Source organism: Chlamydomonas reinhardtii, chromosome 3 (assembly GCF_000002595.2).
Source record: "Chlamydomonas reinhardtii strain CC-503 cw92 mt+ chromosome 3, whole genome shotgun sequence".
Lineage (NCBI taxonomy): Eukaryota > Viridiplantae > Chlorophyta > Chlorophyceae > Chlamydomonadales > Chlamydomonadaceae > Chlamydomonas > Chlamydomonas reinhardtii.
In genome coordinates this window covers 4,015,088-4,038,811 of record NC_057006.1, presented here as the reverse complement: position 1 = coordinate 4,038,811, position 23,724 = coordinate 4,015,088, and the positions used below count along the sequence as shown (strand labels likewise).

The 23,724-nt window shown below is 70.2% G+C and overlaps 3 protein-coding genes across 3 annotated transcripts; 2 read left to right on the top strand and 1 right to left on the bottom strand.

Moving 5' to 3' along the window:
* Window positions 1-66: 66 nt before the first annotated feature.
* Window positions 67-7,132, top strand: CHLRE_03g172250v5 (uncharacterized protein). Its single transcript, XM_043060899.1, has 13 exons — window positions 67-502; window positions 747-821; window positions 1,191-1,325; window positions 1,576-1,646; window positions 1,847-1,959; window positions 2,330-2,760; window positions 3,043-3,206; window positions 3,553-3,673; window positions 3,853-3,972; window positions 4,148-4,284; window positions 4,516-4,618; window positions 4,792-4,928; window positions 5,240-7,132. Exons 1-13 carry the CDS (start codon window positions 209-211, stop codon window positions 6,477-6,479), a joined length of 3,141 nt encoding a protein of 1,046 aa, XP_042926028.1. The 5' UTR covers window positions 67-208; the 3' UTR covers window positions 6,480-7,132.
* A 50-nt stretch (window positions 7,133-7,182) lies between these two features.
* On the bottom strand, window positions 7,183-11,366 carry CHLRE_03g172200v5 (uncharacterized protein). Its single transcript, XM_043060898.1, has 8 exons — window positions 10,967-11,366; window positions 10,772-10,892; window positions 10,331-10,521; window positions 9,903-10,158; window positions 9,516-9,639; window positions 8,914-9,114; window positions 8,434-8,586; window positions 7,183-8,119 (listed from the first exon to the last, which is right to left on the bottom strand). Exons 1-8 carry the CDS (start codon window positions 11,183-11,185, stop codon window positions 7,984-7,986), a joined length of 1,401 nt encoding a protein of 466 aa, XP_042926027.1. The 5' UTR covers window positions 11,186-11,366; the 3' UTR covers window positions 7,183-7,983.
* A 110-nt stretch (window positions 11,367-11,476) lies between these two features.
* Window positions 11,477-23,722, top strand: CHLRE_03g172150v5 (uncharacterized protein). Its single transcript, XM_043060897.1, has 10 exons — window positions 11,477-11,956; window positions 12,262-12,411; window positions 12,617-12,838; window positions 13,044-14,543; window positions 14,844-14,902; window positions 15,228-15,387; window positions 15,602-15,871; window positions 16,109-16,554; window positions 16,801-16,947; window positions 17,192-23,722. The coding sequence occupies exons 1-10, from the start codon at window positions 11,840-11,842 to the stop codon at window positions 22,770-22,772; spliced, it is 8,652 nt and encodes a 2,883-aa protein (XP_042926026.1). The 5' UTR covers window positions 11,477-11,839; the 3' UTR covers window positions 22,773-23,722.
* The last annotated feature ends 2 nt before the right edge of the window (window positions 23,723-23,724 follow it).

The window sequence follows — 23,724 nt, the reverse complement described above, 5'->3', positions numbered from 1 at the left end:
CGGGCGTGCCGGGCAGTTCTCCTGACCCGCCTGTGTTTTCGCGTCGAAAAGTGAAGCATCGCGTTTCCTTGTACCGAATACTGTTCGGCGAGCTGCATATACCCGGCAGGCGGAGTTCGTGTGCTGACCTCTGAAACCGCTTCACTAACCGGGTCCTCGCGCTACGGCCATGTTACGCACGCCGTAACGCGCAAGTAGGCGCGACAACATGTTCGCGCTCATCGCCGGCGCCGTCGGCGCCTCGGGCGGCAGGCTGCATCGCTCGGCGACGTCGTCGGTAGCGGCGGGGGCCCTGTGGCTGCAGCAGCTGCTGCCGGTGCCGCCGGCGTCACTTGCCAGCGCCGACCAGCGCCGGCCGGCATCGTTGCTGCTACTTCTGACGGGTACAGTGCGGGAGCTGCGGACTGGTGCGGCGGTGCGGCGCCGGCAGCTGCTGCTGCAGCAGCGCAAGCAGCAGGCAGCGCTGGCGAACGCGGCGGTGGACGATGCGTTGCTGCCCAAGGTGAGCGGGCCAGCACACACCGGGTACGAGCCGCCGGAATGTAGACGTATCAAGATGGGAGTTATCAGACCTGACAGCAGCGCACCTCCTGCAGCGCAAGGTGGTTTGGGTTTGTGGCCTGGCTTCACGCCTTTTGGTGGCGTGGCGATTAAGGCGCCCGTCCGACTGCACCGCTGCTGCACGCTATGCCGGCATCACTGCCGCCACACCGTGCCATGGCCCCGTTGCCCCGGCCTTCCTCCAGGTGGCACTGGTGGGTCGGCCCAATGTGGGCAAGTCGGCCCTGTTCAACCGGCTGATCCGCAGGAGGCAGGCGCTGGTGGGTGCCAAGGGGCCCGGTGGGGGCCTGGTGGGCTCGCCAGGACCAGCTGGGGGTGCCGCGGCGCATGCGGCAGCCGTGTGTGAGCGGCCACAGGGCTGCATGGTGGCCAGCGCCAACGACGTCAAAGCCCCGCCATCTAGCCATCTAGCCATGTTGCCGCCGGCGTGCGCGGGCTTCGCACGGAGGACACACGCGCACGCACACGCCTGTACACGTCCCACACACGCCACCGCGCGCGCTCAACACACGCTCACACGCCCCGCCCCACTTACGCGCGCATACCCACATCTCCGCCCTGCCTTGCTGCTCCCCCTGATTGCCCTTCCTTCTACCATCTCCTAACATATCAATTAATGTAACCCCCAGGTGTATGACACGCCGGCCAGCCACGTGACGCGTGATTACCAGGAGGGCCGGGCCCAGCTGGGTGACCTGGTGTTCCGTGTGGCGGACACCTCTGGGCTGGAGCCGCGCACGGCGGCGGCGGCGGGGACCATACAGGTGCAGCGGGTGCGGGTGCGGGGAGAGGGAGAGGGAGAGGGCGAGGGAGAGGGAGAGGGAGAGGGAGCGGGACTTTCATTTGGGGGGCGCTGGGCGGGCAATGGCATGGGCGCAAGGGAAAGGCTCAGGGCTCACTTCAGCACCGGGTTTGCCGGCCCGAGCGCCAACCCCATTCCCCTCCCCAAATCCTGCCTTGGCACACACACCAATACACCATATCCGCATCTTCCCGCCGCCCCGCCACCTGCAGGGCCGCGCCACCTCCATCACCGCCAAGCTGCTGTCTCAGAGCCACCTGGCGCTCATGGTGGTGGACGCCAAGTGAGGCCGCAGTGGCAGGGGGGGGGGGGGCGGGCGGACCGCATGTTATAAGCGGCTGTACACGGCCGCCTTTGGCCGCATGCATAGCGCGCAGGGCCGCGCAGTCCCATCCCAGGCGGCGCAAAAACCTTTGCTGGTGCAATCAGGCCTCTGTCGCACTGCCGCTACCGCTGACACCTCATTGTCGCCTGGCCGCACAGGACGGGTGTGCTGCCCGCTGATGAGGAGCTGGCGGAGTGGCTGCGGCGCCACGTGCCGGCGGGGCGCGTCATGGTGGTGGCCAACAAGGCGGAGGGAGGCCGGGCGCAGGAGGGTGGGTGGCGCCGGGGCGAGGGCGTCGGTGGCCGCCGTGCGAGTGCCGGGTGTGTGGTCCGGGTGTGGGCGGCGCGGTGCGGTGTGGCGGGGCGGAGGGTGATGAAGAAAGGGCTCCGGGTATCACGAACACGGCTGAGGTCCCTTGCGCATGCAGTCGTCCCTCGTGTTGCTGCGTTCGCCGTCCAACGTCCAGACCTAGACTTACCCACCATCCAGCCTCCACCCAACCGCCACTCTCCCAACCGACCGGGCTGTCTCCCACACGCACACGCACGCACGCACACACACGCACGCACGCACGCACGCACGCGCGCACACACACACACACATACACACACACACACACACACACGCCCCCAACCCCACAGAGATGCCGCAGACGGTGTACGACTGCTACCGGCTGGGCTTTGGCGAGCCGATGGCCGTGTCGGCCTCCACAGGGGAGGGACTGGCCGACCTGTTTGCGGCGCTGCAGCCGCCGCTGGACGCGGTCAGCGCCCAGCTGCGGGCGGCGGATGAGGCGGCCAAGCAGCGGGCGGAGGAGCGGAGGGATCGTGAGCGGGAGGCGCGGAGGAGGGAGCGGGAGGTGGAGGTGGAGGTGGAGGAGGGGAGGCGCGGGCGGAGGCGGCCGCGGCTGTTTCCTGTGGCTGGTGCCGGCGGCGGTGCCGGTGGTGAGGAAGGGCTGGCGGCGGCGCAGGCGTCGGACTCGGACGATGAAGAGGAGGAGGACGAAGAGGATGCCAAGCCGGCGGGCGGTCTGGGTGTGATGAAGCTGGCAATCATGGGTCTGCCCAATGCGGTGAGTGGGTCGCTGGCGTGGCGTGGTGGGCGTGGGGTGCCGTGTCCACGGATGACAGTGGGAGGCCCCATGGATGCACCGTGCATTGTGCGCCGTGCTAACGCCACCGCCGTGCCGCCGCACCGCTTGACCCTGACCTGCCCTGACTCACTTATAAGTTATAACCCTTGCTTACAACCCAACCCAACCCAACACAAAACTCCCGACGCAAAGCCCATTCCATCCAGCCGACGTGGGCTACCCACCAACCCCTGCAACAATTTCGCACCCGCGTCCCTCCAGGGCAAGTCCACGCTGCTCAACGCGCTGCTGGGCGAGCAGCGCGCAGTGACGGGCCCGGAGCCGGGGCTCACGCGCGACTCGGTGCGGGCGGCGTGGACGTATGGCGACACGGCGGTGGAGCTGGTGGACACCGCGGGCTGGGTGGGGCTGGGCCGGACTACCAGGTGGGGGGCGGGGTGGGGTGGGGTGGAGTGGAGGGGGGCGCGGGGAGGCGGTGGGAGGGAGGGGCAGCCGTGGCTAAGTTACAATGCAGACAGACTATGAGGTGCCGAGGTGATGAGGAGGAACTGGCGAGGGGTGAAGGGACCGCGCGTGAAGGAAACAAGGTCACGAGAAGGCTGTTTGACGGTTGTTACGTGGTGAGGGTGAACTTCAGGCGGGGGTCTCCGCCGACGACTCCGTTCAGGAACCCACTTCCCCTGCACGGCCCCCTCCCGTTGCACGGCACCCCCTCCCATCCTCCCCACCCCCGCCGCCCTCTGCCGCCCCCCCGCCCGCCCCCGCACGCAGCTATGACGACGTGGGCGGCGAGGTGGCGGCCATGTCGCGGCGCGCCGCCCTGACCAGCCTGGCGCAGGTGCACGTGGTGCTGCTGGTGCTGGATGCGGAGAGGGCGCTGGCCAGCGACCGGGTGAGAGGAGGGCGGGCGGAAGAAGGAACTGGAGGCAGAGAAGGGGCGGTGGGAGGGTCTGGCGTGAGCAATGTACGTAAGCGCTCAGGTCGAGAATCGTTTGTTGCACTAGTAACCCGTTGGCCAGCTACGTGTTTTTAAGTGTGTCGGTTCGGCCGCGCCTTCCCGCTGGCCCGCAGGTGATGAGCCGGCGCGAGGTGTCGCTGGCGGGCACAGTGCTGCGCGAGGGCAAGGCGCTGGTGGTGGTGGCGAACAAGGCCGACGTGCTCAGTGTGGCACAGCGGAGGGCGTTCACCAAGGTGCATACATGCGTGCGGGCGTGCGTACGTACGTGCGTGCGTGCGTGCATGTGTTAGCGGGCCGAGGGCATGAGTAAGATGCCAGATGTCTGGCTTCCATCCACCCATGCATTTATCACCCACCCTCGCTTTTTTGTTTTTACTTCGCGTTGAAAGTCTGCTCCACAAACGCCAGGCTCTGCAGCGGCACCTGGGTGAGCGCTTCCTGGACGCGGGCGAGCTGCCGGTGGTGGAGGTGTCGGCGCGGGCCGGCACCGGGCTGGACGACGTCATGCCCACAGCCCTGGCCGCTTACACGGCATGGAACAAGAGGTGGGCGCAGGGGCAGGGGCAGGGGCAGGGGCAGGGGCAGGGGCAGGGGCAGGGGCAGGGGCAGGGGCAGGGTGGGTGGTGTGTAATGCAACACATCTGCCGGGCGTTGTGCCGGGGGCAGAATCAGGCTGTAAGCGGGTCTGCAGTTGCACGTCCCACACGGCGTCGCCTTCACGCCCTCACGCCCCGACACGGCCCCACCTGTGAATGTATGTGTGTACGGCCGTGCAGGGTGAGCACCGCGCGGCTGAACCGCTTCATGCAGAAGCTGCAGCTGCGCATGGTGGGCACCGGGCTGGACCGCACCCTGGAGCGGGTCAAGTACCTGACACAGGTGGGGTTGAATGGGTGGATGTGCGGGTGGATGGGAGGAAGCTGGTGACGTCAATCAGGTTAATCAGGCCTGGGTTTGAGGCCAGCACAGGTTTGTTGTGACAGGATGCGATTCTCAGAGCGATACTGTCCTTCCTTTACCCCTGTCTCACTTGTTCGCTTTCCCACCCCCAGCTCAAGGCCCGGCCGCCCACCTTCACGGCCTTCATGGCGGGCAGCACCCCGGTGGGCCGCGAGTTCGGCGTGTTCCTGGCGGCGCAGCTGCGGGAGGTGCTGGGCTTCCAGGGGGTGCCGCTGCGAGTATGGTTCAGGTGCGGCGTTTGTCGTAGGGAGAGGGGAAGGGGAAGGGGAAGGGGGGTGGGTGAGTGTCGGTAGGAGGGGGCGGCAGAGAGGCCGGTGTGTGTGGCGTGTGCGGTAGCTGGTAGACCTGGCAGGTTGTGCGATGGATGCAGGAAGCAGATGACGTTGCCGCGGTGAAGAGCGCTCCGTGCGGACATGTCTGGTGCATTATGTGCCGCCTATCGCGCTGTGCCTGTTTTCCGCCAGTCACCCCCTACCCACCAATACGCACTCGCTCCCTCTCTTCCGCTCTCTTTCTCTCCCTCGCTCCAACTGTCACTAGGTACAAGGAGAAGCGGGCGGACCGGCTCAAGCGGCTGCGCTCTGCCGCAGTGGAGCGCCGGCAGCAGGCGCGAGACCAGGCGGCGCTGGGGCTGACGGCGGCGGGCTATGAGGATGAGGTCGGCGAGGAGAGCGAGGCGGAGGAGGAGGAGGCGGGCAGTGGCCAGGCACGGGCGGCGGCTAGGAGCGGCCGCACGGGCGCGGGTGCTGGCGGCGTCAGCAGTAGCGGGAGTGGCAGCAGCGGTGCCGGCAGTATTATGGAGCTAGCACGACAGCGTGCCGCGGAGCTGCGGCGAGACGTCGGCATCAACGCCGGCTTTGAGTCGGAGGACGAGCAAGAGCTGGCACAGTCAGCGAAGCGACGCAATGCTGGGAGCAGCAGTGGCAGTGGCGGCAGTAGCAGCGGCAGTTGGCTTGCAGGCGCTGGCAGGGGTGTCGCGAGCGGCGGTGCCGGAATCGAGGAGGGCGGGCGGGGTGCTGGTCGCGGCCGCAAGCGGACAGCGCATTGGGCGGAGGAGGAGGAGGCGTCAGCGGGCGACGACGGCTACGGCGTGTGGGTCACGGCTGAAGAGGCGGGGCAGGGGCAGGCGGCGGCGCAGGCGGACCGGGGGGCCCGCTCCGCTGGGGGCCGGGCGGACGTCCAGGCAGACGCGGCGGCTCCTATGGGAGGCCCGGAGCGTGGCAGCGGCGGTGGGGTTGGGGGCGACGCGGGGCCAGGGCGGCCGGGTGGCGGCTCGAGGCTCCAGGTTGATGTGCGGAGTCAACAACAGCAGCCACGGGTGCAGTTGCTTGATGATGCGGAGAAGGAGGAGGATGTATACGTGATGGACAGGCAGGCTGCACCAAGGGCGCGGCCGCAAGGGGAAGCGGCAGCGGCAGGGGCCGCGGCTGCCGTGACCGCTGGCGCTTGGCCGCGGAAACGGCAAGTGGCCTCCAGCGCTTCCTCCACCACCTTCGAGCCCGCTCCTGGTGGCAGAGGCAGCAGCAGCAACAAGATCAACAGCAATCATGCCGGCAGCAGCACCGGCAGTAGCACAAGCCGGCGGGCGGCGCTCCGCACTGCTGCGGCGCTGCTGCTGACTGCGCGGAAGCCGTCGGCGGCACTCACGCCAGTGCGGCCGCGCAGCCGCGCGGCTGGGGGCAAAGCGAAGGCGAAGGCGGCGGGGGCGGGGGGAGGGGCAGGTGGCTGGGGCGGCTCAGGGCCACGCGGGGGCGCAGCTGGGGGGCGGACACAGCGGTGACATTCGCCGCTAGATGAGTGCTTGCTCTCGTGGGTGCGGTGCATTGGCAGTGATGTAGCGGCACGTGGATGGCGCAGCGGCGCGTGTAACGCTTTGCCGTGTGGTGTCCGATGTTCGCCCCGCTTCGGGCAGACTCGGGTCGGTTTTGGCGGCGATGCCTGACAACCCACAGGGACGTAAGACGAACGTCCCATCCGTGCCAGTGACACATTCGGTCTGCAGCACAACTACCGAGTCTCGCTTCACAGATGCGGCAGGTCAGATCCTGCGCTACTGACACCAGATATGCTTGGCCAGGAAACCCGACATGCCGCGCCATCATGTTGCCTGAACCTGGCACCGCTAGGCCTGTACAGCCCGGGACAGTACCCGCCCTGGTCACCTGACTTGAGCGGGGTGCACTTGTGAACGGGCATTGGGGCTTGAGCACAAGCGGCGATGTCTGCAAGGCTGGATGCCCCTAGCCCCCCTGCCTAGCAAAGCCAACAGGCCGGCAGGCGGAGAGTCATACGACTGTGAATGGCGCTGGTGCCTTACCACGGTCAGGATGGCAAAGGCACTGCGCGGCACTGGGCTGGGTATGAAACGCCAGGAAGCGCAGGGACCCAAAGTTGCCTTGGCGTGGGTGATGATGAGACCAGGGACATGTTGGCGAGCCGCTACCGTCGCACACGACACGTAACAAGGCCGGTTCGTAACAATAGGCAATAACATGTTACAGATACGTTTGCAACATGGCGACATGCCAGCTCTTGGTGTGGGCGTCATAGGCGTGCCGTGGCCGTGACAGAAGCGTGCCCGGCGCGTGTGGCCATCAGCCCAAGTCAAGAAACCATGCATCGCCTATGCCTAAAGTCCAAACGCGATGTCGCTCCGCAGCCCTGCCAGCCTCGCCATCCCGCTTCTGACCCTTCCAACCCCGCATGCTCCACGTGCCACGCAGGGCTGCAGTCCCGTGCCCGGCTCCCGCCAGGCACTTTCGTTCCGTGGCTAGTCCAGCAGACTGCACCAGCCCCTCCGCCTTAGGACGCGTAACCACATAAGTGTACCACTGCATGCCCTCACCTTCCGAGGGGCGCGGCGCCCACATGTGTGGCAGTCGGGTGCCATTCATGCACAACAGCATCCAAAATGCCAAAGCAAACCATTATGCGCCGCCTCGCCGTCGGGACGTGCGTGCATGCTCCCAGGCCCAATCCCCCCTAGCCCCAGCCGCTGCGCTCAATCCGCAAGCCACGCCACTTGTGCCGCCATCAGGCCGCATACCACAAGTTCCGCAAAGACCCCCCAGCTGCAGCCTGCGGAGCGGACATCCCTGTCATGCGGCCCGGCTAGCGGCAGCTCGACCTCCCAGCACCCGCATACTGCGCAGCACCTGGCCCCCGCGCATACGCCCACGGAGCACACCCGCCGCAACCATCCCCCCAAAATGCATCCGCTGCCGCCACCGCTGCCGCCACCGCCGCGGCCAGCATCATTCCCGCCACGGCTGCTGCGCCTCCCGCTAGTCCCCTCGGGGGCTGCCCGCCGCCGCCGCGTCTGGCTGCGGCCGCAGCCACACCCGGATGTTGCCGGTGTGGTCCACCGTGAAGATGGCGTCCTCCGTGAACAGCAGGTCCGACATGGGCTCCAGGTGGATCCTGGATCCAATGCAAATCCGGGCGGGGGGAGGCAGGCGGGAGGCAGGGGAAGGTGGGGGAGATGGATAGGCGGAGGAGCAGGGAAGGGGGAAAGGCACGTGCGCGTGGGTCACAGGCTGCGGGTTGCAGCCTGTGCCTGGTGTGCCTACATGGCACTTTGGATATGCCCTAGCTCTGCCTGGCACTGGCGCCTCACCACCGTAGCCGTAGCTAACCCCCCCCCCCCGGTACGCACAACACCACACCTGCTGTCTACTTCGCTACACTTCTCTGTACAAATCCTTGCAACCCCCACCCCACCCGCACACACGCACTTGTGCTCCATGATGGGCTGGATGACGAACATGTCGGCCCGCGGCAGGGAGGGGCAGATGCCGTTGCTCTTGCCCAGGGAGGCCTTCCGGTCGTGCGCCGAGCCGCCGCCCGGAGGCCCGCCCGCCGCCAGCGCGCCCACACTGCCGTTGCGCCTGCATCGTTGATTTGCGTGTGTGCGGCACATGGTGATGACAGGGCGTGATGATGACACGCCGCAGAGGCCATACAGCTGCCCGAACCCAGCACCTTCACAAAAAGGCAACTGTGACCACTCTGCGAACTGGAAGTGACACGGCTCCGTCGCCATTTGAGTCCTGCCACCCGCCAAGCGGGAACCTTCTCCCCGCCCCTTGGCAACCGCCCTGCCCTCCATGCCCCACTCCCAACCGCTACATCCCCGCTCTGCCGCACTCCATGCCCCAGTCCCTGCTCCGGCCCCTCTCCCCACTCCGCCCCTCTACCCCGCCCGCCGCGCTCACTTCATGCCGCCAGTGGCCATGCTCAGCTGCGCCAGCATGGCCGCCGTGCTGTTGATGTCGGCCTCGCCGGGCGCCTGCACGTCCCACAGACACAGCTGGCAGTCCTGGCCAGCGCTGCCCAGCCGGTAGATGCGGGTGGCCGGCACCAGCTGCTCCGACAGACCCGCCCGCCGGGAGCCGCTGCCGGGCTCGCTCCCCGCCCTGTGGAGCGCATGGTGTGGAGGGGCGTGGCGTGGAGCGAGGTAGGAGATGGCAAGGCCTGCGCCTGCACGCTTCAAAGGTGACCCCAACACTACGTCCGCCTTCTCCAGACGCCCTGTCTGTGCGGCCCTGCACTCGCCCAGCCTCTGCTGCCGCGAGCCTGGCGGAACCCTCCCGCCTGAGCCCTTGCCTATGCCGCCAGGCCGCCCCATTGCGCCACTTCTCAAGCCGGCACCGACTCCTATCCCTACCCAGCTCCCCGAACTCCATCCCGCTCAGCCCTTTCCCCAGGCCTTTCCGCCCCCTCTACCGCCCCGCCCCGCCTTCCCCTCCCCCCCTCCCATGGTCTACCGTCTACCACTTACTTAACTAATCATGAATGTAATGCCCCCCTCACGCACCATGGGTCCCACGCCACCCTGCTGACCCAGCTCCGGTGCCCCTCGCCATGCAGCACTGCGTACCGCTCCGCCAGCCCGTACACAGACACCAGGTCGTCCTCGCCGCCCGCAGCCACGTACTTGCCTGCGCGGCGGGAGCCGGCAGAGGGAAGATCCGGAGGTCTGGCATCACATGGCTGCGCGGTGACGTCATGGCGCAGCGGCCGCATGGATGATGACACGGTTGCCGTCGGCAACCATCCAATCCAATCACTACCCCTATCCAGACCCAGCCCGCAGCCACCACCCTGCAGCCCCTACCCCGTCCCATCCTCTGGGTTCGCGGGTTTAGGAACAATCTACCCCACCCCCATAGCCCCACAGCCCCACATTCCCACAGCCTCCCACCGTCCGGGCTGAAGGCGCAGCACAGCAGCGCCCCGTAGTAGGAGGTGAAGCCCGCCACCACGGTGCCCGTGCCCAGGTCCACCAGCCGCAGCGCGCCATCGCGGCAGGCCGCCGCCAGCTGCCGCCCGTCGGGGCTGGCGGCCACGTCGTTGATGCCGCCGCCGCTGATGGTGATGGTGCTGCTGGGCGCCTGCGACTTGGAGCTGGAGCCCAGGCTGAGGCTGAACTTGCCGCTGCCCTCGCCCGTCAGGTGCGCCTGGCGGTGGGGCGGGAGGCGGGTAGGGGAGGGGAGGAGAGAGGTGGGCCGCCCGCTGCTTGCCTCACGTCCACGCGGCTCTCCCTGCCCAGCAGCTTCCATACATAGCTCCGCACAGGGTTTAAGCTACGGATGCCCTGAGCTCCCACGCATACGCAGCTTCCTCGCGCACCTTTTTGTAGACGTAGATGTTCCCGGTGTTGAAGGCCGCCACGAACATGCCCGCGTCGGAGCGCGGCACCCAGGCCACCGCGGTGCAGCGGGTGGTCTCGCTGACGCCCTCCGGCTGCACGCTGGCCACCACCGAGGGCTTGGAGCTGATGCCCGGGGGCGACAGGTTGGCCCGCAACGATAGCAGCAGCACTGTGGGTGGGAGGGGCGGGGAGGGTGGTGGGGCGTGGTGTGGAGGGCAGTCAGCGGGCTGGGTGTGGCGCGTGTCCGGTTTGGGGCTGGTAGGGGCACGGGCGCGCGGCGCCGGCGCGTGGCTGGATCGCTTGAGGATGAGGGCATGTGCTGTGGCGCGGAAAGGATGCCCCGGCACTGGGGGCTGGCCCCGCGCGTGCTTGTGCAAAGCAGCGAGGCGGGTAGTGCGCGGGAGCGCAACCCTACTTGCCTGTGCCGTCCCCGAGGCCTACAAGCAAGTCCACGCCGTCCTTTGCCGACATGAAGGCGTGGCAGGTGGGAAAGCCCGTCCGCACCGCCGAGTTGTTAAAGAGGAGTGCCTTGTAGGGCTCCTGCGTCGCGATCAGTGTGGGAGAGGAGGATGGGCCTGCGTTCCTGCACAAAGCTCTAACCGCCCACACCCTACCTTGTGCGTCGAGTCATAACGGCAAACGTTGACCGCATCGCCAACGTTGAATATAATCCAAGTGCCCTCCTCTGCTCCTCCATGAAGGCTCGCGAGGGTCAAGCGACTCGAGCGCTGGTAGTTGAAGGGCTGGAGTCCTGTTTTGCGCTCTGTAAGCAACCTAAAGCGCCCTTCGGCTGTCTTAAACCTATCTCGGGCTTCGGCACGTTCAGACAGCATGTTTATGCTCGCGAGGGGCCGCAGCCCACAGGCCGGCTCTATTTGACTAATGCATTGATGTGTTCAGCCTTAAAAGGACAAGGGCTCAAGGGCTCCTAAAGGAGGCAGTCCAGGCGAGAATTGCGCTGAGAATTGCGTTGGTTTCCGGGTTACAAGGGCGTGTTTCAAGACAGGGGTGAATGAAATGCGGTACAGCAATTAGCTGCAAATATGGTTTAGGGAAGGACAAGGGAGCCAACAAGTCGATTCCTCGTTTGGGATGCCCCCTCTTGCTTCTGGCTTGTATGTTTCCTTTCGTTCCGCGGCTTTGGCGGCATGATACATTTGAAAAACGTGTTATGATATCTTGTGGAGGCTAGGCTTGCTTCCTGCGTGTGACGATCACTGCACACAGCAACATCTACCGTGCAAGGGGCATTTAGCTGGCACCATATAGTAGTTCTAGCTGTGTGGGAGCCACAATCAGCGTCAGGGCTTCACCAGTGGGCAAGCCGGGCCAGGGTGCAGCTCTCGCGTGCGGCAGTTGTCAATAGCTCCCGCCAGCTGTGGCGGAAGGTGCAATGGCGCCGCTAGCAGACAGTGTAATAGCTTAATAACGCATACGTGTGTGCTTCGCCGCTGTAACGCGCAAGGCGCGTCGCACCGGTGGCAACGATGACCGCGCAGCCCGACAGGGCGTTTGAGATTTTCGTGAAGCGGACACTCTCTACGATACAGAAAGAGTCATGGGGGAGGAGCAAGGAGTGCAAGGATCTGCGGGACTCGTGCCAGGTGCGCGCTGTCAAGTCAGGCGGTCTCTGGGGAGTGTGCAGGGGACTCGAGCGGCAAGCGCTGCACCCCGGCGGGGCGAGCGGCTTGGCAGCGTGCGACATTGTCCTCCAGAGCAGCGTTGTGGGTGCGGGTGTAACGGGCGCAGTGCGTGTCTGTCCATGCCGCCGCCCAGCCTGCTGCCAGCCGGCACCCTGTGCCGCGTTGCCGCGTAGTGCCTGTCCCTGCCTCGCCAGCACGCCGCGCTTATGCAAACCCCTTTCCCGCCCCCATGATGCCTGTTTCTCCCTTCTCTCCCCCGCACACAGAACGTGCTGAACCTGCTGCACGACCACGAGCAGGGCCACCTGCAGTACGACGGCAGCCTGGCGGTGGCGGTGCTGGAGCCGCTCTACCTGGCAGCGGCCTCGCCCAACCCCAAAATCCTGGAGGCGGCGCTGGGCTGCCTGCACAAGCTGGTGCGGGCCGGGGGGAGGAGGGAGGGGGGCACGGGGCAGGGGCAAGGGGAGGAGGGATGGGGCTGTAGGTGTAAGGAGGGCGATGTGGCAGGCGCCTGCCTCCGGCACCGCTCAGCTCTGCCACCACGCGGCCTCGGCGCTCGCCCCTGAGTCCCCGGCACGACCACAACCACCCGCCTCTTCTACCACGCCGCACCCTTTGCAGGTGGCGCACGCGTGGCTGCAGGGCGAGAGCAGCAGCGGCGGCCAGGCCAGTGACGCGGACGTGGTGTCGCGCGTCATCCGCACCGTCATCCGCGCGGCGGAGAGCGGCGGCAACGGCGGCGGCGCGGCGGCGGAGGGCATGCAGCTGTCCGTCATCCGGGCGCTGCTCACCTTCGCCACGGCGGAGCACTTTGTGGCGCACGGCGACTGCCTGCTGGCGGCGGTGGGTGCGGGCCGGGGTGGGTGGGGGTTGTAGATACCAGCCCAAGCTAAATCGAACAGGGCAGGGGCCGAGGGCCGAGGGCCGGGGCTAGGGCTGGATGCCTGGGGCGTGTGACCTAGCCACACCAGCCAGTCTTACTGGTATGCAGGGAGGGACAGAGTGCGCTTCCACTTCTACATTTGACGTTGTCCTTTGCACCGCGCAGGTGCGCATGGTGTTCAACCTTGCGCTGGGCGCCGAGGACGACGTCATCAAGCGCACCGCCAGCAACGCGCTGCTGCAGATGCTGAACACCATCGCCAAGCGCGTGACCGCCTACCAGCTGTTCGGGGGGTCTTCCTGCGCCACCAGCCGCCGCTCCTCCCTCGACGGCACGTATGCGGCTGCCGCCGCCGCGGCGGCGGCGGCCGGCGGCGGCGCCTCCGGCTACAGCCGGCAGTCTTCCAACCTGCACACGCAGCAGGCGGGGGGCAGCGGCCACGGGCCATCAGCCGGGGCGGGGCAAGGCATGGCGGCGGCGTTGCCAGCGCCTCTGGCGCAGCAGGGGCAGAGCCAGGGGCAGCTGAATGGGGCGGGCTCAGCGGATCTGCAGCGGGCTGCGGACGCCGCGCTGGCGGCGGCAGCCGCAGCCGCCGGCTGGGCGGCGCCGCCCGAGGCGGTACCCGCTGCCGGAGCTAAGGCGGGTGCAGAGGCCAGCAGTGTGGCGGGCGGGGAGGGCGACGCCGTGAATGGCGGGGTTGGGCTGGCGCGTTTGACGTCGGGGGTGGTGCCGGAGGGCGTCATGCGCGCCTCCAGTGCGCTATCCATCAGGTCGGACCGTTCGGAGGGCGGCGCGGCCGGCGGCGGAGCCGGCGGGGGAGGAGGAGGCGCTGACGGTGCCGGCGGCGGAGGCGGGGTTGACGGCAGCCGTACGGCGCAGCTGGCGACGCTGGCTGAGCAGCGGGACCTCGCGGGCCTGGAGGCGGCGCTGGGGGAGGACGAGGGGCTGGGGCCGGAGGCGGAGGAGGAGGGGCCAGTGGTGGGCCGCGTGCGGAACCCGCATGTGGCGGCGGCAGCGGCAGCGGCCGCAGGGGCAGGGGCAGGGGCAGGCACGGCGGTGGGCGGCTCGGGCGGCGGCGCAGCGGGGCCAGTGGGCGCGGTGCTGGCTGGCGGGCCGTCCAGTCGCAGCCTGGCCGGCCTGCCGCCAGCGCACACGCAGCCCTCGCCGGCGCCGCCACTGCCGCCCCCGCATTCCTCCAGCGGCGCGTCGCTGGCGCAGGCGCCGTCGCCGCTGCCGCCCGCGCCGTCGCCGGCGCCGGCCGCTGACAGCCCCTTCTCCAACGCGGCCACGGCGGGTGACGGCCCAGCCCTCGACTACCTGCACGGCCCCAGCCCGGCGGGCGCGGGTGCCGGTGTGGGTGCGGGTGCGGGACTGCCGCACGTGCCCTCGCACGCCTCCACCCACAGCCGCAACAGCCTGCCACACAGCGCCAGCCACGGCCACCAGCACCTCCACAGCCACAGCCATTCGGCGGGGCCCTACGGCGCGCCCGTGCCGCACTACGGCCACCCGCAGGGCCACCCGCCGGGCTACCCGCAGGGCTATCATGCGCCGCCGTCTCGGCCTCTCAGCACCAACGAGCGCGACGTGCTGCTGGTGCTGACGGCGTTCTGCCGCCTGGCCTCGCGCGAGGCGGGCGTCACCGACATTGACAAGTACCTGGCGGTGAGAGGGGCGCAGCAGGGGCAGGTGGAGGGAGGCGGTGCAAGGTTAGAACATCGGGAACAGGATACAAGCAGGGGGGGGCGTCCATGCGAGGCGGAGGAGGGGCGGGGATGCGTCCTGGTAGAACCGAAAGGGGAAAGATGCGCTTGGCAAAGGGGTGGACGGGTGGGGCGGGCCACCTAAGGCTTGAAGCAAGGATGGCGGAAAGGGAGAGAGCGGTGTGGTCTGCGGGCTGCACTCCGGTGGCTTTCGCGGCCTCCTCACGTAGCCGGGCTCCATGTCCCCTCCCCTCTCCACCAGGCCGGCAAGCTGCTGGCGCTGGAGCTGGTGGTCAAGGTGATTCAGAACCCCATGCACAAGTGAGTGGGAGGCACACGAGCAGCATCGGCAGCAACGGCATTGCGCCAAGGGGGCGTGGAAGGGGGCGGGGCGCCGAGGCGACGTGACTTTGCTGTCATGGCCGGGGCGCTGCCTAGCCGCCAGCCAGCATGGGGGGCGCAGGGACCCAGCCTTGTCATGTCGCGCCGACCTGGGCGCAGCTGGAGGGTCGCGGGAGCGTGGCAGGTAGGCGTAGCTGCGCCTGCTACGGGTTATCCTCCTGGGTCAGCCTCGAAGACTGTGCAACTCGGACTGCAACTTCTTGCTGGGGATCCTCCGAACCGCCGCCTTCCTCCTGTCCCGCAGCTGGGAGAACGTGCGCGAGGAGTTTGCGCGGCACATGCACCAGCCGCTGTGCCTGGCGCTGCTGCGCAACTGCTCGCCCGCCGAGCCCGCCGCCTTCAACTGGGCGCTGCGGCTGCTGACGGCGGTGCTGCTGCAGCCCAAGCTGCGCAAGGGGCTCAAGGTGCGTCCGTGCAACCCCCGCAATTTTTCGCCTCTTGCCTCCTCTACCTGTCTGTATTTTTGCGGGGCTCCGTGTCTGCGGGAGGGCTCCTCCAGCTTGAACAACCCAAACAATTATGGGCCCCCGTCACGCACCGGACGACAGCACCGCCATCGCTGATGCTCCTGACCTCCTGACTCACGCCCGCTCCTACACACGCCACTGACGATGACAGGCGGAGCTGGGTGCCTTCTACCCACTGCTGCTGCTTCGCCCGCTGGAGGCGCCCGGCACAGCAGGCACCGCCACCCCCGGCACCGAGCCGCCCTCCCCCGGCGGCAGCGGCGGCGGCGGCGGCGCCATGTCGGCGGCGGAGCTGGCGCCGGCGGCGGCGGTGCTGCCTTGCATGGCTGCTCTGTGCAGCGAGCCTCAGCTGCTGGTGGACCTGTTCGTCAACTACGACTGCGACCTCAAGGCGCCCAACCTGTTCGAGCGTACCGTGCAGGTGTGCGGCCGGCGGGCCCCCTGGTCCTAGGTGCAGGAGGCGGGGGTTACCGTAGTTCAGTCGGGGGGCTGGGGGCTGGAGAGGCGAGGCGAGGCCGCGCGCACCTCTTACTCTACGGTATTGTGGCGTCCCGGACTTGCCGCGGGGTGCTACATATGGTCCTGTCCTGCTGCGGCCCTGGTGGCAGACGCGACGTCCACCACTCGCTGACGCACGTGCTGCTCACCACCCGCACAGGCCCTGTCGCGGCTGTCCCAGCGCACGGAGCTGGACAGCGGCGGCGCCGCCGCGCTGGCGGCCGCCGGCGCCGCCGCCTCCGGCCCCAAGCAGCAGCAGGAGGCGGCGCGGCAGCTGGCGGCGGTGCGCGACGCGGCGTTGCGCTGCCTGCTGGCGGTGGTGCACTGCCTCGACGCCTGGGCAGCCCCGCTCAAGGAGGGCGCAAACGACGCCACGCCGCAGGCAGGCGGCGCCGCCGCGGCCGCCGGGGCAGCCGCCTCGGCGGTCGCTGCGGCGGCGCTGGAGGAGGCGAACGGGAACGGCGGGAACGGGAATGGTGGCGAGGGTCTGCGGGACGAGGCTGAGCGGTTTGAGGCGGCCAAGGTGACCAAGTCAGCGCTGAATCGCGGGCTGTCGCTGTTCAACGGCGGCAGCCCGGTCAAGGCGATGCGCCTCCTCATCAGCAGGTGGGGAGGGCGCGCGTGCAGGTTGCAGGGTACGGGCGCCGGAGGTGTGGGTGCGGGGTGCTGGGTGCTGGTTGTGGGGTGCGCAGCAAGGGGTAACGCCCGGGGGCGAGAGCCAGTGTGTGCCCCAGCGAGTCCAGCCCGCAGGCGTCTCCTGAGGTGAGCCGGTACCACTGACACCACCTGACGCCGAAACTCACCTCGCAACACCCAACCCTGACAACCACCGCTTTCACCACGTGCTCGCAGCGGTGTGGTTGAGAACAGCCCGGCCGGCGCCGCCGTGTTCCTGCGCGGCCACTCCGGCGAGCTGGACGCGGCGGCCCTGGGCGAGTACCTGGGCCACCACGAGGACTTCGAGCTGGCGGCCATGAGGGCCTACTGCGACATGGAGCGGTGAGGCCGAGAGGCAGGGAGGCAGGGAAGGAGGGAGGGAGGGGTGGGAGACACCGGCCCAAACTAAAACACCGAACCCAATGCAAGACAGCGACGAGGACTGCGTATCCTGTGCTTTGACAACGGAGTGTGGCGAGCAGCGCTGGCTTGCCAGGGACTGCGGCGCCCGTGCCTGCCGTGTGTGCCTTGTGCGCGCTTCACCACGCTCCCTCCCTAACCCTCCGCCTCGCTCCCGCCCGGGCAGCTACGGCGGCATGCCCATCGACACCGCGCTGCGCGCCTTCCTGGCGCCCTTCCGCCTGCCGGGCGAGGCGCAGAAGATCGACCGACTCATGGAGGCCTTCGCGGAGCGCTACGTGCGCGACAACCCCGCCGCCTTCCGCAACGCCGACGCCGCCTACGTGCTGGCCTTCGCCATCATCATGCTCAACACGGACGCACACAACCCGCTCGCCGAGCGCCGCCTGGACCGCGCCGGCTTCGTAGCCATGACCTCCCTGCCCGTGGAGGCCGGCGGCGGAGCCGGGGCCGGCGGCGACGGTAATGGTGGTGGCGGTGGCGGCGGCGGCGGCGGTACGACCACGGTGTACGAGCCGGCGCTGCCGGTGGCGGAGCTGGAGGGGATCTTCGACCGGATTGTGGCGCAGGAGATTGTGGTGCGCGGCGGCGCCGGCAGCGGCGGCAGGGCGGCGGCGGCGAAGCGCGCCGCCGCGGCTGGCGGCAACAAGCTGGCGGCGGCGCTGGGGCTGCGCGCGCTGGTGGCGCCCTTCCGCGGCCTGGGCGGCGGCGGCGACCGGCGCAAGGTGAGCGACGCGGAGCGGCAGCGGCAGCAGATGATGGAGATTGCGGAGCTGGCCGTGGCGCGGGGCGGCGGCGGCGGCGGTGGCGGCGCGCCGCTGGCAAACACGTGGCACGCCTGCACGCACGCGGCGCACGTGCGGCCCATGCTCATGGTCTCAGCAGAGGCGCTGCTGGCGGCGATGGTGGCGGCGGTGGCGCGCGCGCCGGACGCAGCGGCGGCGGAGCCGGTCCTGTCTGGTCTGGTCAGCCTGGCGACGCTGGCTGGTCTCATGGGCCTGGAGGAGATGTGCGAGGCCGCGGTGGCGGCGCTGGCGGCGGCGGCGGGCGTGGCGGCGCCGGCGCCGTTCGGCACCGCCGCCGCCGCCAAGCAGCTGGCGGCGCTGAAGGCGCTCATGGGGCCGCTGGTGTCGGGTCCGGAGGCGGGGCAGCTGGGCAGCGCCTGGGCCATCATCCTCAGGACGTCGTCAGAGCTGGAGGCGCTGGTGCGGCTGGTCACGAGGCCGCTGCAGCCGGGCGAGGCGCCCGGCAGTGTCGCCTTCATGGCGCCGCCGGCGGCCGGCAGTGGTGGCGTGGGCGGCGGCGCGGGAAGCATCGCGGCGGCAGAGGCGGCGGCGCGGCTGGCAAGGAGCGGCGGCGGCGGCAGCAGCGGCGGGGGCCTGTTCAGCAAGGTGTTTGGCGGCCTGTGGGGCGGCAGCACCGGCGGTGCCGCCGCGCCCGCCGCCGCTGCGCCCGCCAGCAACGGCGGCGCGGCGCCGTCGTTCATTAGCAGCAGCGGTGGCGGCGGCCGCAGCCTCGCAAGCGCGCTCTCCGGAGGCGCCGCCTCCAGCGCCGGGGGCGCCGCAGGCGCCGGCAAGCCCGCCGCCGCAGGCGGCGGCGGTGCCCCCGGCGGCGCGTCCTCCCTGCCGCCGCCGCCGGTGCGCGTCATGTCTGGCGCCGCCACTGTCATGTGGGCGGTCACAGACGGCCGGACCGCCATCGAGGGGCTCTACGCGCGCAGCACGGGCCTCGACGGCGACGCGGTGGTGGTGTTTGTGCGCGCGCTGTGCGCCGTGAGCCGCGAGGAGCTGGACGGCTCGCCGCCGCGGCTGTACAGCCTGAACCGGCTGGTGGAGGTGGCGGGCGCCAACGCCGCCAGCCGCATCCGCCTGGTGTGGAGCCGCGTGTGGGCGGTGCTGTCCGCGCACCTGGTCATGGCCGCCTGCCACCCGCACCAGGCCATCGCCGCGCAGGCCGTGGACGCACTGCGCGGCCTGGCCGTGCGCGTGCTGGGCCGCGAGCAGCGGCACGGCGGCGGAGCCGCTGCGCCGCCGCCGGAGGCGGCGGCGGCCGCGGCGGCGGCGGCCGCCGCCGCCTCGCAGGCGGCGCCTGCGGCGCCGGGCGCGCTGACGCGCTCGGCCTGGGGCACGGCGGAGGGCGCGATGCGGCCGTTCGTGTCGGTGCTGCGGCTGAGCGACGACGCGGGTGTGCGGGCCATGGCGCTGGCGGCTGTGGCGGCCATCATGGCGGGGCCCGCCACGGCGCGCGCGCTGGGCGCCGGCTGGCGAGTGGCTATGGAGGCGCTCACGCGCGCCGCCGGCGACGCCAGCGGCGCCGTGTTCGAGCAGGCGCTGGGCGCCATGGAGGTGGCGGTGGCGGCGCTGTTCCGCACGGCGACGGCGGCCACGACGGCTGGGAGTGCGCAAGGAGGGAAGGCGGTGGCGGCAGCGGCGGTGGCAGCTGGTGCCGGTGCTGCTGCTGCCCCCGGGCACGACTGCTACCGGGAGATGCTGCGCGCCATCCTCACCGCCATCCGCAACCCGCACGCGCACGACAGCGCGCCGGCGGCGGTGCGGCTGCTCATGTCCGTCGGCGACCGACTGGCACAGCGCCCGCCGCCGCCGCCGCCGGCAGCAGCAGGTGCTGCGGGTGGCGCTGCGGCTCGCGGGGGCGGGGGCGGCGGCCTGGGCCGGGCGCGGCAGATGTCGATGGAGCTAACGGCCGGCGGCGCTGGCTCGACAAGCGCCTCCGGTCCGCTGAGCCCGCGCCTCCACGCCACCACCACCACCACCACCACCACTACCGCTGCTGCGGCTGCGACAGCCGCGCCGCCGCGCTCCATGTTGGAGGTGCTGGCGGTGCCGCTGCCGGCCGGCGCCGCGCCCAGCCCCGCAGACGATTGGGCGCTGCTGCTGGAGGTGGTGGCGGACGTGGCAGCCACGCCGGCAGCGCCGGGGGCCGCCGCCGCCGCGCCGGGCTCCGCCCGCCTCATGAGTGCGGGGCTGGAGGCTGCGCTGGACCTCATGCGCGCGCACAGCGGCTGCTGGGGCCTGCGCGCGTGGCGCGTCATGCTGCGGCGGGTGGTGGCGGCGGTGGCGCTGCGCGTGCCGCCTGCGCTGGACCCGGTCGCGCATCCGGCGGAGGCGGCGGCCGCTGCGGCCGTGGGGCTGCCGCTGGAGAGCATCAGCGCCGGCTTCGTGGCGCGCGCCGAGCGCATCTTCCCGCTCATGTCGGCGCAGCTGGCGCCGCTGGCGGCGGCTGCGGCGGCGCGCGAGCGCGCCAATGCAGCGGCGGCTGGCGCCGCCGGCCGGGCGTCCGAGTGGCGGCGCCGCATCTCGTCCGGCAGCGGCGCCGGCAGCGGCAGCGAGGACGAGGACGAGCAGGAGCTGCGCGGCGCGGGTGCCGGCGGCGCCGCCGGCGGCGCGACCGCGGCGGCGGTGTACTTCGAGGCGTACAGCAGCTTGTACGGCGAGGACGAGGCGGCGGCGGCGGCATACCCTTACGGCAGCGGCGGCGGCGGCGGCCCCGTCGGCGGGCGGCTCGGCAGCCTGCTCAGCCCGCTGGGCAGCGGCGCGCTGGCGCTCTTCGGCAGCACCGGCGGCGCAGCCACTGCCGCCGGCTCGGGTCCCAACGGCGCGGCAGGCGCCGGCGGCCTGGGCAGCGCCGCCGCGGCGAGTGCGGCTGCGGCGGTGGCTCGCGGCGACCTGCACCAGGAGCTGCTGTGCCTGCTGGCGGTCACCTGCCTCAGCTGGTTCCGCCACCCCGCGGAGGCGGTGGCGCGCGCCGGCCTCACCAACCTGTGCCGCCTGCTGAACGTCACCGCGGGCGTGGTGCTGCGCGGCCCGTCGGACGACGGCACCGGCGGCGCCAGCAGCAGCAGCGGCAGGGGCCGGGCCTCGCGGGACGGCGGCCGCGTCAGCGGCGACGGCGGCGCAGCCGCCGCCGCCGCGGCGGCGGCCGCGGCGGCGGCCGGGCTGCACCGCGGCTGGGACGTGCTGTTGCCGTTGCTGTCGTCGGCGGTGGCGGCGGAGCTGGGGGTGGTGATGCGGCTGGCGGAGCGGCTGCGGGCGGCGCAGCACGCCGCGGCGGCGGCGGCGCAGGCGCGCGCGCGGCTCGACGCGGAGGGCCGCGCGCCGCTGCCGCAGCGCAGCAGCAGCCTCACGGCGCCGGCGCCGCTGCGCACCAGCCTGGGCGGCGGCGCCTCCGGCGTGGGCGCGCCCATCATCGCCGTCAACACCTCCGGCACCGTGGGCACCATGCTGTTCCCCGGCAGCCTCACGCGCGGCGGCGGCGCCGCCGCGGGCGGCGCCGCCGAAGCAGCTGCGCTGCGGCGGCTGCGCGGCCGCTGCCGCATGCTGCTGCTGCTGCAGCGCGCAGTGGCGGACTTCGCCTGCCGCCGCGCCGCCTCGCTGCCGTGGCGCGTGACGCGGGCGCTGGTGGCGCTGCTGGTGGGCGCGGCGGAGCAGCTGCTGCGCTTCAACATGCGGGAGGAGCTGGGACTGCCGGCCATGGGTGCTACTGCCGCGGCCGCGGCAGCAGCTGCAGCAGCAACAGCGGGTGGTGCTACAGCTGGGCCGGCGGGTGTCAAGGCGACGGGTGCGGGCGAGGCTGTGGCTGAGCCGGCAGCGGGCGCCGATGACGGTTGGAACGATGACTGGGATGAGGTTGACGAGCAGGAGGATGAGGAGGCGGGCGCTGGGCACCGCGAGGACGGGGCCGGGGAGGCGGGTAGGGAAGGCGGTGCGGGCAGCGCCTCGCAGCAGGGGTCGCGGTCAGGCGGCGCGCTCGCGCGGGACGAGGGCGAGGCCGCCGCCAGCACGTCAGCTGCAGCTGACGCCGAGGAAGCCTCCGCCGCTGCCGCGCTCAGCGATGACGGCGGCCAAGGAGCGGGTGCGGCTGCAGGGCAACGGCCGGCGCCGCTGGCGCTGGCCTCCGCCTTCGCGGCGGCGCCCGACGCCGCGGCGCAGGCCGCGACGTCGCCGCCCGCGGCAGCCTTCCCATCCTCCCGCACGCCCTCTGCCACTCCTGGCGCCTCCGCCGCCGCCGGCACCTCGCCGCAATCGCTGCTGCACTCGGCGGCTCTGGCGCTACCGGGGCCGCAGCTGCAGCTCACCTCCGCCACCAGCCACGACTCCATGCGGCCGGCGCTGGCGCGGCTGGAGGTGGAGGCGGCGGACGCGGCGCTCAACCTGCTGCTCACCTGCGCCACCGCCCAACCCGCAGCAGCTTGCTCTTGGGCGGCGGAGCCGTCGGCTGCGCAGCGCGCGGCGGAGGCGCGGCAGCAGCTGGAGGCGCTGTGCCGCACCATTGTGGCCACGGCGGTGGCGGCGGCGGCGGCAGCAGCACCGCCGGCGGCGCACCACGCCGCCTCCGCCGCGGTGCCGTTGGAGCCGGCGCCGCTGGACCCGGCGCTCCCCGGCAGCTCCTGGGACCACGCCGTGCGCGGCGGCGTGTTGGCCCGCGCCATCCTGCTGCTGCTACACGTCCCCGCCGCCTTCGCACACCACGCCAAGCCCCACCTCCCGGACCCGCACGGGAACCATCAAGGGCACCACCAAGGGCATCAGGGGCAGCCGCACCAGCAGGTGGGGCCGGAGGAGGAGGCCCGGCGGCTGGCGCTGCTGCCGGACGTGTTGGCGCTGCTGGGCAGTCACCAGCCCGAGGTGCGCCGCGCCGTGGCGGACTTCCTGGAGGAGGTGCTGGCGCCGCGGCTGGCGCTGGCGGCGGGCATGGTGGCGGCGTCGGGGATGGGGCAAGGGCGGGCGTGAGCGTGGGTGTGAGCGTGGGTGTGAGCGTGGGTGTGAGCATGTGTTAAGGAGCGTTGTGGGGCGGCGCGGCGGCGCGGGGCATGGGGCCTTGGGGCATGGACCCGACTTCGGGGTGCGGGGTACACGATGTGCAGATGCCATTGCAACTGCCGCTGCTCCTCTATGTATGTATGGACCATTTGACGGTATGCGCCGCACTTGCAGGCAGGGGGTGAAAGGGGTTGGGACGCAGCAGCTGCAAGCTGTGTTGCACGTGCATTCTGGACTTTGCTCCGTGCAGAACTTAACTGGCGGGTCCTTGGGCTGATCAAGACACAGAACGGGAGTCAACTCTAGATCCATGACTGCGGACGCTAGGTGTGCAGGCAGTAAGTACAAGAAGAACCATACCGTACGTTCGTGGAGACAGATGCTCACGTGACGCGGCGCCAGGGCCCGAACTGTGTATAGATAATCGGCGGCGCTCATGGTGCGTGTGGCAGTCGTAGGCAGGTACAGCGAGCTAGCAATGTCAGCTAACGGTGCCGACGCTTAGATGTAGTGCTGGTGGGTGCAGGACGTGCATGCCCCTGCAGTGTGACGGCTGTTGAGAGGTGTGTCAGGCTCACAGCGCCAATGAGGAGCAATCCCGCTTGTTTGGCGGCACTGGGCGGTGATGCTTCGTGTTAACAGGATTGGTGTGTCGCAATTGACGTGTGTCTCCCGCAACAAGCCTCTTCATTAGCTCATGAAAGCATTCTGCGCCAAGGCAACAGAGCAACCTTCCAACGCTTCGCGAATCCCGTCCCGGCTGGCGTCGAGCTTCCCCCTGTGAATTAAACACTCCGCCTTGCATGGACGGCTACCCCCTTTCCGGCCTGCCTCTGTCGCCTTCAGTAACTGCGCCGCGCTGTTAGCCTCTGCCCATCAACCTGCATAGCCTGTCTATCATTCCTTCACATTCAGCGCGCAA

What these genes read in the sequence shown, in the direction of transcription:
- CHLRE_03g172250v5 (XM_043060899.1), top strand. Translation starts at nt 209, where the DNA reads ATGTTCGCGCTCATCGCCGGCGCCGTCGGCGCCTCGGGCGGCAGGCTG. An exon ending in GGGCTGGGCCGGACTACCAG is followed by an intron (nt 3,207 to 3,552) that starts GTGGGGGGCGGG and finishes CCCCGCACGCAG; the next exon opens with CTATGACGACGTGGGCGGCG. An exon ending in GGGCGCTGGCCAGCGACCGG is followed by an intron (nt 3,674 to 3,852) that starts GTGAGAGGAGGG and finishes GCTGGCCCGCAG; the next exon opens with GTGATGAGCCGGCGCGAGGT.
- CHLRE_03g172200v5 (XM_043060898.1), bottom strand. Translation starts at nt 11,185, where the DNA reads ATGCTGTCTGAACGTGCCGAAGCCCGAGATAGGTTTAAGACAGCCGAA. An exon ending in AGGCCTCGGGGACGGCACAG is followed by an intron (nt 10,522 to 10,771) that starts GCAAGTAGGGTT and finishes TCCCACCCACAG; the next exon opens with TGCTGCTGCTATCGTTGCGG. An exon ending in ACATCTACGTCTACAAAAAG is followed by an intron (nt 10,159 to 10,330) that starts GTGCGCGAGGAA and finishes CCCCACCGCCAG; the next exon opens with GCGCACCTGACGGGCGAGGG.
- CHLRE_03g172150v5 (XM_043060897.1), top strand. Translation starts at nt 11,840, where the DNA reads ATGACCGCGCAGCCCGACAGGGCGTTTGAGATTTTCGTGAAGCGGACA. An exon ending in ACATTGACAAGTACCTGGCG is followed by an intron (nt 14,544 to 14,843) that starts GTGAGAGGGGCG and finishes CCTCTCCACCAG; the next exon opens with GCCGGCAAGCTGCTGGCGCT. An exon ending in ATTCAGAACCCCATGCACAA is followed by an intron (nt 14,903 to 15,227) that starts GTGAGTGGGAGG and finishes CCTGTCCCGCAG; the next exon opens with CTGGGAGAACGTGCGCGAGG.